General features: G+C 33.9%; 1 protein-coding gene across 1 annotated transcript in view; it reads left to right on the top strand.

Annotated features, from left to right (window-relative positions):
* Positions 1–13,618, top strand: part of LOC136037402 (GRIP and coiled-coil domain-containing protein 2-like) — a 201,739-nt gene that overhangs the window by 89,460 nt on the left and 98,661 nt on the right. The window contains exon 6 of the mRNA XM_065720153.1: positions 3,240–3,422. Coding sequence (XP_065576225.1) covers positions 3,240–3,422 — 183 coding nt within the window. The remainder of the gene's footprint in view (positions 1–3,239; positions 3,423–13,618) is intronic.

Here is a 13,618-nt window from a genome sequence, read left to right as displayed (position 1 = left end):
AACATTGGTACTTAAGCACTGTCCTACAATTTATCCATTACACTTTAAAGGAATTAAGTTATCTCAAAAGGAATAATGAGTTTTGGAGGAACCAAACTTGAACTATGAACTTTGAAAATTATCATACGCTGATCTTTAAAGTCCTTGAAAGTTTTAACTTTTAACCTTAAGTATGTGAAGTTATGTGTCTCTCTTCTGTACTTGCCTTACAGTATTCAAAAATCAAATTTTTTAATAAAGCTTTGAAAGGATAAAATTTAATCATTTGTTGGGGTGAAGTTTTTTTGTTTTAATGAGTCATTAAGAGTCATTAAATTGCTGACAGGTTTGGAGTAAAGAACCAAATTCCTTTGTGTGTTTTGAAAGTATAAGACTATAAAGCATTTACAAAGCAGTATATGATTATAAAGCTGAACTACAAAGGCTATGGGAGAATATTGGATCAAATGGAGAAGTAAATCTCTCCTATACTTATATTGTCACATTTTAGAACGTGACATTGTGACATTTAGATTTTGACTATACTTAGATTGTGACACTTTAGATTTTGACTTTGTAAGTAATTACAAAGCTGTATAAAGCATTTTCAGAGAATGCGTATTTTTTGCCTTTTCGTGCAGGAAGGGAATATGTCTAGATGTCCAATTTTATATGAAGCTTTAAAATATTCATTCCCTGGACCATCAAAATGAAATTTATGAGATGTTCCCTAGAAGTAAGTATTAGAAGACCCTTGACCCTCTATTTCAATCGGAATAATTGGAGAAACTGAGGTGGCCTTTGACCCCTCCGTCATCCTTTAACTTCCGACCCTTTTGCAGAGAGGTAGCCAGGTTGCACCATTTTTAATCGGAATTATGGAAACATTTTCAATATCTACGGGCTAGAGGACCAACGTTGGCAATCCAACATCGTCCTCAGTCCCGCTCCACCGCCACATTTTTAGGTAATCAAGTATTGTGCTTTGTTTGAATCGGAATAATATACAGATTTTATATGGCACATATATCCACATTTTGGCGCGTTATATATGGCTCATTATATTATTATATAATGACACATTTAATGTGCCATTATATTATGGCACATATATGGCACATTATATGATTTGAGGTACAAAGTGGAGATGCAGCACCTCCAATGTTATTTTATTGATTTTAAATCGGAATTATCTACAGTAATCAGTATTTGGGCTGTTTCGTAGCTATTGGACTTCAGGACATGCTCCCATTTGTTGGTCACAATTTAATCAAATAAAACTGTAAGAACTATTCCAAAAACTGCCAAAGTACCAATCTTCATGGCTTGGGATTGGGAATGATTGCATCAAGTTTGCTACTAGTCCCGTAGCTCCCAATTTAATCTGGCCTTCTGTTCCTTTTTCGGAAAACTACGGAGCCCATTTACAATTGATTCTTATTGGCAATAAAACAGAAAGATATAAGTATCAATATTTTTATCTTTTTCGTAAAATATACCAAAGCAATGTGTAAATTAGTAACGTTGATATTTCAAATTATGAAACTCTTTATTAAACTCAGAATAGAAAAATAATATAAAAAGTTCAAGCATTCGAAATCATCTTATTGAGAAGCATGATGACCTGCTAAGAAAGGTGTGCTGTTAACAATAGTAATCTCTGGCCGAAAACATCACCGGCCATCATTCGTAATCTTCTTATTGAGACGAATGATGACCTGCTAAGAAAGGTGTACCGTTAATAATTCAGCAATCTCTGGCCAAAATCATCACCGGCCATCATTCGAGATCATCTTATTTAGACGAATGATGACCTGCTAAGAAAGGTGTGCCGTTAACAATTTAGTAATCCCTGGCCGAAATCATCACCGGCCATCATTTGGAATCATCTTATTGAGAAGAATGATGACCTGCTAAGAAAGGTGTGCCGTTAACAATTTAGTAATCCCTGGCCAAAATCATCACCGGCCATCATTCGAAATCATCTTATTTAGACGAATGATGACCTGCTAAGAAAGGTGTGCCGTTAACAATTTAGTAATCCCTGGCCGAAATCATCACCGGCCATCATTCGGAATCATCTTATTGAGAAGAATGATGACCTGCTAAGAAAGGTGTGCCGTTAACAATTTAGTAATCCCTGGCCAAAATCATCACCGGCCATCATTCGGAATCATCTTATTGAGAAGAATGATGACCTGCTAAGAAAGGTGTGCCGTTAACAATTTAGTAATCCCTGGCCAAAATCATCACCGGCCATCATTTGGAATCATCTTATTGAGAAGAATGATGACCTGCTAAGAAAGGTGTGCCGTTAACAATTTAGTAATCCCTGCCAAAATCATCACCGGCCATCATTCAAGATCATCTTATTTAGACGAATGATGACCTGCTAAGAAAGGTGTGCCATTGACAATTTAGTAATCCCTGGCCCTATTTTCATTGCCGGTAATCTTAAACTAACCTGTTATAACACAGTGGATAGATGCTCTGCTTGGCAATACGGAGCACCCAGGTTCGATTCCCGCTGCAGCAACGCTGGGCGACAAGCTTGCTACTTGTCCCTGTAAAAAAATCAGCAACTGAAACGTCGACTCGATGCCCTATGCGCCAGCGATGGCTCAGGAGGATCTTTATTCTGTTTTTTTTTTATCTTAAATCACTGCGATTCACTGTTTGCAATGAATCTGTAATGCACTTATTTGCAATGACCTTAGTGCACCTGTGGCAAATTATAACGTTTTGAGAAATAAAAAAAAAAAGCTAAACTAGAAAATATTTTTTTCATGTTTGAAAACCAAACAAATTTATTTTCATGCAAGCAAATTTTTGTCCTTGATTCGCCTGTAATTAAGGGGGGGGTATTCTTTGTTGTTATGGATTATTCATATTATGTCAATTTCACTAGCTGAAGCTAGGAAAATGGCATGAAATTATTTTATTCAGTACTTCACCAGTTAATTATTTAGGTGGTCAAAATCTTATAATATATACATATTTAATGATATAAGAGTAATTATGGAGTCATCTGTATTTTCTTTTAGATTTCTTGAAAAACCTGCAACATCAAGACTTAGTTGAGAGGGGGGGGGAACTTACGAAAACCGCAAAGCAGACTACATTTATGGACAATGCAAAAGATCATTCAAAATGTCATGTAACCTCGATTTTTTAGGTGGGAGGATATTCTAGGGATAGGGGGAATTCTCCCCTCCCCCCATTTTGTTCGTTCCAGTTATAAACAGCTATTATTTATTAAGGAGCGTTTTTCAACTATGCACGCTGAACATCGGTTAGTTCAAGATTCGTTGCGGCGCCAGATTCAAGACCTGGAGGTCGAAATATCCTCCTTGAAAGCTTCTAAAATTTCCGAAGTTGAAGTAGAATCCAGGCCAGAAGCAATTGTGCCAGTTCCATCGTTGGTAGAAAGAGGTCAAGGGGAGGTAAGTCAAGTTTTTCTGAACCTTCTATGTAGCGCAAAATACCTCCTTAAACCCTTAAAGCCTCCTTAAAGCCGCCCTTTTAGTATTCTTGTGAGAGTGACCCGGGCCCTCGAATTTTTCTAAAAGTGGCCCTAAAAGACCCTTAAAAGTAGATAGAGGCCTTGTAGACAGAGGAGATTTTCTCCTTTCTGTGGCATATATTTCATGAATTTCAAGTCTTTAGGGAAATTTTTGTGTATCAAGGTCCTTATTATTATCTATTAAATGATGGTCTACTCCTCATTTGGACCTTGTATTAGCATTGCAGTATTCTCACCTACTCCTCCTCCTGTCAAGATTGTCTTTCATTAGGATACCTAGAAATAGGATAATTGGTTACTAAATTATTGTATTTTCAGTGTTTTATTTACTAATACTCTTATTTTGTGACTTTTTTCATTTTTTATGGCACTTGGTATTAACCAAGTGACATATAGCGATCGCAAATTCTGTCGGTCTGTCTGTCCCGGTTTTTCTACTTTAGGCGCTTCCAGGTAAGCTAGTACGATGAAATTTGGCAGGTGTATCAGGGACCGGACCAGATTAAATTAGAAATAGTCTTTTTCGCGATTTGACGATCTGGGGAGGAGTGGGGGGTCGGTTAATTCGGAAAAAATGGAAAAAAATGAAGTATTTTTAACTTACGAATGGGTGATGGGATCTTAATGAAATTTGATGTTTGGAAGGATATCGTGTCTCAGAGCTTTTATTTTAAATCCCGACCAGATTTGGTGACATTAGGGGGAGTTGGGGGGACCTAAAATCTTGGAAAACGCTTAGAATGGAGAGATCGGGATGAAACTTGGTGGGAAAAATAAGCAGAAGTCCTAGATACGTGATTAACATAACCGGAATGGATCTGCTCTGTTTGTGAGAGTTGGGGGGGGGGTTACCTTAAAATTAGAAAAAAATGGGGTATTTTGAACTTACGAAGTAGTGATCGGATCTTAATGAAATTTGAAGTTTGGAAGAATATCGTGTCTCAGAGCTCTTATTTTAAATCCCGACTGGATCCGCTGACATTGGGGGGAATTGAGGGGGGACCTAAAATCTTGGAAAACGCTTAGAGTTGAGGGATCGGGATGAAACTTGGTGGGAAAAATAAGCACAAGTCCTAGATACAATGATTGAAATACCTGGAATGGATCCGCTCTGTTTGGGGGAGTTGGGGGGGGGGGGGTGCGGAACCTAAACTCTTGGAAAACGCTTAGAGTGGAGGGATCGGGAAACTTAGTGGGAAAAATAAGCACAAGTCCTAGATACGCATTGACATAACCGGAACGGATCTGCTCTTTTTGGGGGAGTTGGGGGGAGGGTTAATTCTAAAAAATTAGAAAAAATGAGGTATTTTTGGCTTACAAAAGAGTGATCGTATCTTAATGAAATTTCATATTTAGAAGGACCTCAAAACTCAGATCTCTTATTTAAATCCCGACCGGACCCAGTGTCATTAGGGGGGGGGAGATCTTGGAAAACGCTTAAAGCGGAGAGATAAGGATGCAACTTGGTGGAAAGAATAAGCACAAGTCCAAAATAGGTGACTGAAATAACTGGACCGGATCAGCTCTCTTTAGTGGAGTTGGGGTGGGGGGAGTAATTCGAAAAAATTAGAAAAAAAAGAGGTATTTTTAACTTACGAACGGTTGATCATATCTTAATGAAATTTTATATCTAGAAGGATCTTGTGCTTTACAACTCTCATTTTAAATCTCGATTAGATCCGGTGACATTGAAGGGAGTTTGAGGGGGAAACCAAAATTCTTGGAAAACCTGAAAATCGAGGTATCTTACTAATGGGTGATCGGATCTTAATGAAACTTGATATATAGAAGAATTTTATGTTTCAGATGCTTCATTTCCAATTCGAATCGGATCCGGGGACATAGAGGGTTGGAGGGGAAAACAGAATTCTTGGAAACCAGAGATCTTGGAAAACCCTTAGAGTGGAGAGATCGGGATGAAACTTAATGGGAAGAATAAGTGCAAGTTATAGATACGATATTGACATAATTGGTATGGATCCATTCTCTTTGAGGCAGCTGGGGGTTGTTAATTTGGAAAAATCAGAAAAATTGAGGTATTTTTAACTTAAGAACGGGTGACCGGATCTTAATGAAATCTGATTTTAAGAATGAACTCATGTCTCAGAGCTCTTATTTCAAATCCCAACCAGATCTTTTGACATGGGGGGATTTGGAGGGGGAAACCGGAAATCCTAGAAAACGCTTATAAATGTCGTGATTGACATGATTGATACATGATTGACGTAACCTGACTGGATCCGCTCTTTTTGGTGGAGTTGGGTGGTGGGGTTCAGTGCTTTGGCGAGTTTGGTGCTTCTGGACGTGCTAGGACGATGAAAATTGGTATGCGTGTCAGGGAGCTGCACAAATTGACTTGATAAAGTCGTTTTCCCATTTTACTAGAGCTCATACCATATGAGCTCTTGGCTCTTCCGACCTCGTCACAAGTGCCATATGAGCTCTTAGCTCTTGTTATTCGTTGAGGCTACCTCAGAATACATGGTATATCCCTGGCTAAAAAAGAATTATAAAAAATTACATAAAAGTAAAGTAAAATACATAAAAAAATAAATCAGAAATTAAAATAAAAGTCTACCAATGCTACTAACAATTCATTACAGCACCAAGCCGCATGAGGTCGACGTAGCTACGCACGCTTCTCATCCCAATCTACTCAAATCCTCCCTCTCTACACCCTCCCAAGAAGTTCCCATATCTCTTAAATCTTTCCTTGCGAGACCCTCCCAGCCGTTTGACCCTTGAATCTTTCAGAAAATAAAGTTAATGAAACAAAATTAAAGAAAAAGTAAAGTAAGGTAAATTTTATTTACATAAAAGTAAAATTGTAGGATACATAATGCCATCTTAGAGCAGCAAATCTATAGAATTGACCGTTTTAAAATCATAATTTTCAAAAGTTTTCGAAATATTCCAAAAATCAAAATTTAAGATTTCCAAAGTTTTCAAAGAATTTTATTTCCAATGGTGGTGACAGAGCTAGCCTTTATTCAAAATCTAAGGGAGGTAATTTTGTTGTTTTTCATGTTGTTTTTTTAAATGAAAAACGAAACAGGTATATTTCAATGAAAATTCAAAAAAAATGTAGCGGGGGAGGGGAACATTCTCTCCCAGTGCCACACAATTGACACCCCCCTAGTGTGCTGACCACACTTGCATATTGGGTGATTTTGTTACTTCTGATGGCAATCTATTTCATTCTTCAGTAACTCTATAAACAAAGGAGTGTCTTCATAATTAAACTGTTAAATGTCTATAATTATACACATGCAACATGTTAGCAAGAAAGGTCCCTCTGGGGATCTACCTTAAACAGTTGGAGGAATCATTCGTTGTAGCAAGACGATTGTCATCATCACTTGATAAGCCACCCGCATGCCTTGGCTTTGATGTAGTATCAACACTTTTTGATAAGCTCATATCTATTTCCCACTGGTTTTGCGTTTAGATTGCTATTTTTACGTAATGACTCAAAATCAGAAAAATGAGAAAAGATCTAACTAGTTTTTGAATCGGAAATTCATTGTCAATCACATGTAGATTGAGGATTGCGTCAGTCATTCACATTGCACATCACATGTAGATTGCTACTTTTACGTCGTGATGCATAATCGGAGAAATTCGAAAGGATCTAACAATTTACTAAATCGGAATTTCATTGTACATATAGATTGACAATTGTATCAATCACTCGCATTGCAGATTACATGTAGATGGCTAGTTTTACGCAGTTATAAATAATCAGAAAAATTCGAAAGGACCTAACTAGCTTCTGTAAATGCAAATTGATAATTATATCAATCAGTCACATTGTAGGTTACATGTAGATTGCTAGTTTTACGTAGTGATGCATAATCAGAAAAATGCAAAAGCACCTAGCTAGTTTCTGAATCGGAATTTCATTATCAATCACATGTCTGTTGATAATTGCTTCGATCAGTCTCATTGCAGATTACATGTAGATTGCTAGTTCAGGTAGTGATGCATAATCAGAAAAATGTCAAAGGATCTAATTAGTTTCTGAATCGGAATTTCTTTATCAATCAGATGTCTGTTGATAATTGTTTCGATCAGTCACATTACAGATTACATGTAGATTGCTAGTTTTACGTAGTGATGCATAATCAGAAAAATGTGAAAGGATCTAACTAGTTTCTGAATCGGAATTTCTTTATCAATCAGATGTCTGTTGATAATTGTTTCGATCAGTCACATTACAGATTACATGTAGATTGCTAGTTTTACGTAGTGATGCATAATCAGAAAAATGTCAAAGGATCTAATTAGTTTCTGAATCGGAATTTCTTTATCAATCAGATGTCTGTTGATAATTGTTTCGATCAGTCACATTACAGATTACATGTAGATTGCTAGTTTTACGTAGTGATGCATAATCAGAAAAATGTCAAAGGATCTAATTAGTTTCTGAATCGGAATTTCTTTATCAATCAGATGTCTGTTGATAATTGTTTCGATCTGTCACATTACAGATTACATGTAGATTGCTAGTTTTACGTAGTGATGCATAATCAGAAAAATGTCAAAGGATCTAATTAGTTTCTGAATCGGAATTTCTTTATCAATCAGATGTCTGTTGATAATTGTTTCGATCAGTCACATTACAGATTACATGTAGATTGCTAGTTTTACGTAGTGATGCATAATCAGAAAAATGTCAAAGGATCTAATTAGTTTCTGAATCGGAATTTCTTTATCAATCAGATGTCTGTTGATAATTGTTTCGATCAGTCACATTACAGATTACATGTAGATTGCTGGTTTTACGTAGTGATGCATAATCAGAAAAATGTCAAAGGATCTAATTAGTTTCTGAATCGGAATTTCTTTATCAATCAGATGTCTGTTGATAATTGTTTCGATCAGTCACATTACAGATTACATGTAGATTGCTAGTTTTACGTAGTGATGCATAATCAGAAAAATGTCAAAGGATCTAATTAGTTTCTGAATCGGAATTTCTTTATCAATCAGATGTCTGTTGATAATTGTTTCGATCAGTCACATTACAGATTACATGTAGATTGCTAGTTTTACGTAGTGATGCATAATCAGAAAAATGTCAAAGGATCTAATTAGTTTCTGAATCGGAATTTCTTTATCAATCAGATGTCTGTTGATAATTGTTTCGATCAGTCACATTACAGATTACATGTAGATTGCTAGTTTTACGTAGTGATGCATGATCAGAAAAATGTCAAAGGATCTAATTAGTTTCTGAATCGGAAGTTCTTTATCAATCAGATGTCTGTTGATAATTGTTTCGATCAGTCACATTACAGATTACATGTAGATTGCTAGTTTTACGTAGTGATGCATAATCAGAAAAATGTCAAAGGATCTAATTAGTTTCTGAATCGGAATTTCTTTATCAATCAGATGTCTGTTGATAATTGTTTCTATCAGTCTCATTGCAGATTACATGTAGATTGCTAGTTCAGGTAGTGATGCATAATCAGAAAAATGTCAAAGGATCTAATTAGTTTCTGAATCGGAATTTCTTTATCAATCAGATGTCTGTTGATAATTGTTTCGATCAGTCACATTACAGATTACATGTAGATTGCTAGTTTTACGTAGTGATGCATAATCAGAAAAATGCGAAACGACCTAACTAGCTTCTGAATCGGAATTTCATATCGGATACATGTAGATTGATAATTGTATCAATCAGTCACATTGCAGATTACATGTAGATTTCTAGTTCACGTAGTGATGCATAATCAGAAAAATATGAGAGGATCTAACTAGTTTCTGAATCGGAATTTCTTTATCAATCACATGTCTGTTTATAATTGCTTCGATACTCACATTGCAGATTACAACTATATTGCTAGTTTTACATAGTTATTCATAACCAGAAAAATGCGAAAGGATCTAACTAGTTTTTGAATTGGAATTTCATTACTGATCATACGTAGGTTGATAATTGTATCAATCAGTCACATCGCAGATTACATGTAGATTGCTAGTTTTATGTAGTGATGCATAATCAGAGAAATGTAGAAGGATCTAACTAGTTTCTGGATCCGAATATCATAGTCAATCGCATGTTGATTGATAATTGCATCAATTAGTCAAATTCCAGATTACGTGTAAATTGCTAGTTTTACGTAGTGATTCATAACCAGAAAAATGCGAAAGGATGTAACTAGTTTTTGAATGAGAATTTCATTATCAATCACATGTAGATTGATAATTACATTAATCAGTCACATTGCAGATTACAGGTAAATTGTTACTTTTGCTTAGTGATGCGTTATCTGAAAAATTTGAAAGGATTTAACTAGTTTCTGAATCGGAATTTCATTATCAGTTACATGTAGATTGATAATTGTTTCAATCAGTCACATTGTAGATTACATGTAGATTGCTATTACACGTAGTGATACATAATCAGAAAAATGTGAAAAGATCTAACTATTTTCCGAACCAGAATTTCATTATCAATCACATGTAGATTGATAATAGCATCAATCAGTCACATTGTAGATTACATGTAAATTGCTAGTTCGCGTAGTGATGCATAATCAGAAAAATTCGAAAGGATATAACTAGTGTTTGAATCGGAATTTCTTTATCAATCACATGTAGATTCATAATTGCATCAATTAGTTACATTGCAGATTACATGTAGATTGCTATTTTTATGTACTTATGCATAATCAGAAAAATGCGGAAGGATCTAACTAGTTTCTGAATCGGAAAATCATTATCAATCACATGTAGGTTAGCAATTGCCTCAATCATTCACTTTTCAAATTACATGTAGATTGCTATTTTACGTAGTGATGCATAATCAGAAAAATGCAAAACAATCTAACTATTTTCTGAATCGGAATTTCATTATCAATCACATGTTGATTGATAATTGCATCAATCAGTCACATTGCAGATTACCTGTAGATTTGCTAGTTTTACGTAGTGATGCATAATCATTAAAATGCGAAAGGATCTAACTAGTTTCTGAATCAGAATCTTTCATTGTCAATCACATGTAGATCTATAATTGCATCAATCAGTCATATCACGGATTACATTTAGATTGCTAGTTTGACGAGGTGTCGATTTGAATTGTTTGTTCTGATTCAGTTATCAGTCTTCCTCAACATGCCCTTAAAGTTTCAGCTTAATACCTTTATCCATTCCTGTTCTGATGTAATGCAGGTATGCTCTTTTGACAACCTTGATGCATAAAGTGTGGTCGATTTCGTTCAACATCCTTCTCAACATTTCTTGAAAGTTTCACCTTAATATTCTTAGCCTTTTTTGAGACCCAGGATCAGTCATTCTCATATATCCCAATAAAAACACCATTGGACCTTTTAAACTGATTTAAACAAAACAGCTATCCAAAATTTTTTTATTGGATGTTTTTGGAGTGATGCAGCTAAAATGGGTGTGGAGATGTGGGGCTGGTGGCCTCCCAATCACTTTCGAATCTTAAAAAGGGCACTAGAACTTTCAATTTCCAATTGATTGAATGCCCTCATAAGTTTTTATGACAATTCCTTCCATATGAAGTGGCCTGGAAAAAAAGATAATTGAAGCCACACATTGAAGTCATAACGCTCTTTGCTTAGGCAACGCTATGTGGCTTCTTACGAAAAGTTAGGTCACGCCTATAACCCACTGGAAGAAGTTTAGCAGGAATATAAGGACTGTTCTCAGTATATGCAATTAAATTATTTAAAAAAAAATAAGTTTTTGTGCTCAAAAGTAATTTTCAGATGTCCGATCACTATTTAACCGAGTCACTCCCTACTTACAGTTCGTTCCCACAAGTTTAATTAACAGCTCTCAAGTCGTAATAATTATTAATTATTACTTTTAATTATTAGTTATTATTAATATTAATTATTATTTATTAATTTTATTTTATTTATATTAATTTTATTTTTTAATTATTATTTATTAATAATAATTAAAATAATAATTATTATTATTTATATTAATTATTAATTATTACTATTAATTATTATATTATTTATTACTATTAATATTATTAATATATAATATTATATTAGTTATAATATTAGTTTCTTTAAGTCAATTTATAGCAGTCTCAAGTCGATCATCTTTGCAGTTACTCTTTTAGGATTTCTTTTTGCGGGGGGAGGGATTAAACTCGTTGAAGTAGCAAAAAATAAACAAGATAAAATATTAATAGTATGCTAATTAAAGAAAACTATAATATGTTGAGGTTTCTTATCCAGACACATTCCTGGTATTCTCTCTACATACAAACCTGGTTCTAGGGATTATCAGTTGTTCTGATACTCTGATCAGATTTATTTCATCTCCCTTTTGATTTGTTACCAAGAGAAATGCTGAGTTATGTGTTATTTTAACTCGCTATATATCGTGTTTCTCCAAACGTTTTTACTAAATTGAATTACGTGAATGATGAAGTTGAAGATCGATTGTTCTTAAGCAAGTTAAGAATCGCTTCGCTGCCCTGTTTGTTTTACTAAAGCGTTTGGAATTTTGCCAGTATTTTATCTCTAAATGAAAAGGTCAGAGGAACAAACTTTCATGAACTATAAAGTTTATTATTGCGGTTTTTCTTCTTTTGTTTTTCCAATTTTGTTTTGATGAGTTTTAGCTAACGTTAATTGGATGTGGGTGAACAAGAACTGTTTAATAACATTGTTTGTACATTAATAGGGAATATATTTGGAATATAATGGAATATATAAAGGAATATATAAAGATATATATAGAATATATAAATGTATTTGGAATATATAAGATAGATTGTTCTTAAGCAATTGAAAAATCTTTTCGCTGCCCTGTTTGTGTTACTAAAGCGTTTGGAATTTTACCTTTAAATGAAAAGGTCAGAGGAACAAACTTTCGTGAACTATAAAGTTTGTTATTGCGGTTTTTCTTCTGTTGTTTATCCAATTTTGTTTTGATGAGTTTTAGCTAACGCTAATTGAATGTGGGTGTACAAGAACTGTTTAATAACACTGTTTAACAATTTTTACATTAATAGGGAATATGTTTGGAATATAACGGACGAGCGGATTAAAGGCTATATACTAGAAGCTTGACCAACAAAAATCTTGAAAAAAAAACTTTTGTGTTTAAGGTAGATTGTCTAGTAAATTTGCAGTTTTCAACATAATTTAGCTAGGATGTAGGTGAATGCATCACCTGATGCCCTTTTTTATGCTTTACCATAATTCTGTAATCGTTTCTGGGGAAAATTTCATTTTGAGCCCATAAAGTGGTTAAAAGGGTTCAAAATAGGCCATAGTAACCAACAGTTTAACGATGTTTTTCTACAAAAAATGGCTATCGAGAAAACATTGCCCTTCGTAACTGATTCAGGAATGGTAATTACTATTTCCTTTAGTCTTAACAGTAAAATTTTATTATTTACCATGTTTTTTTATACGAGCCTGAAACTCTTTTTCAGAGCCTGAGAGAGCCTGAAAACGTTATTAAAAATAACGACAGTGATGCTATGACGTCATTTTTGAGCGGTTTTGGACTCTTTTTGAAAGCTTTAGGTTAGATTTTAGCCTCTTTAAGAGCTTCAAATGAAATTTTCTCCTGAAGCGATTGTTGAATTATGAAAGAGTATTTAAACAGCATCAAGTAATGTATTCACTTTCATCTTAGCTAAATTATGCTGAAAACTGTAAATTTACCTATTATTTTAGATTGATCCCTAATAATATTTTAATTGTAATAATTTTAGTAATACAATAATAATTTTAATTTTAGATATTGCAATAATTTCAATAATAATTTTAGATATTAATAATTTCAATTTTATAATAATTATTTATTTTAGATATTATTAATAATAATTTTGTTAATAATAATTATTTTAATAATAATAATTTATAATAACAATAATAATAGTAGTAATTTTAACTAATCATAATTTTAGATATCAGATACTATTTTAGATTGAATTAATTATTGATTGCTTAATTGATTGATTGATTGATAAATTAATTGATTGATTAATGGCGATTCCCTCGCCATTAATTTGTCCCTTGAATTGCTGAATCTACCAGTTTTGTTCTATAAACAATAAAGAGGATAAAGGAATGTTTAAATTTTAAAGATAAGGAAGAAAGA

Source organism: Artemia franciscana, chromosome 16 (genome assembly GCF_032884065.1).
Source record: "Artemia franciscana chromosome 16, ASM3288406v1, whole genome shotgun sequence".
Classification (NCBI taxonomy): Eukaryota; Metazoa; Arthropoda; class Branchiopoda; order Anostraca; family Artemiidae; genus Artemia; species Artemia franciscana.
This window is presented reverse-complemented; position numbering and strand designations above follow the sequence as displayed.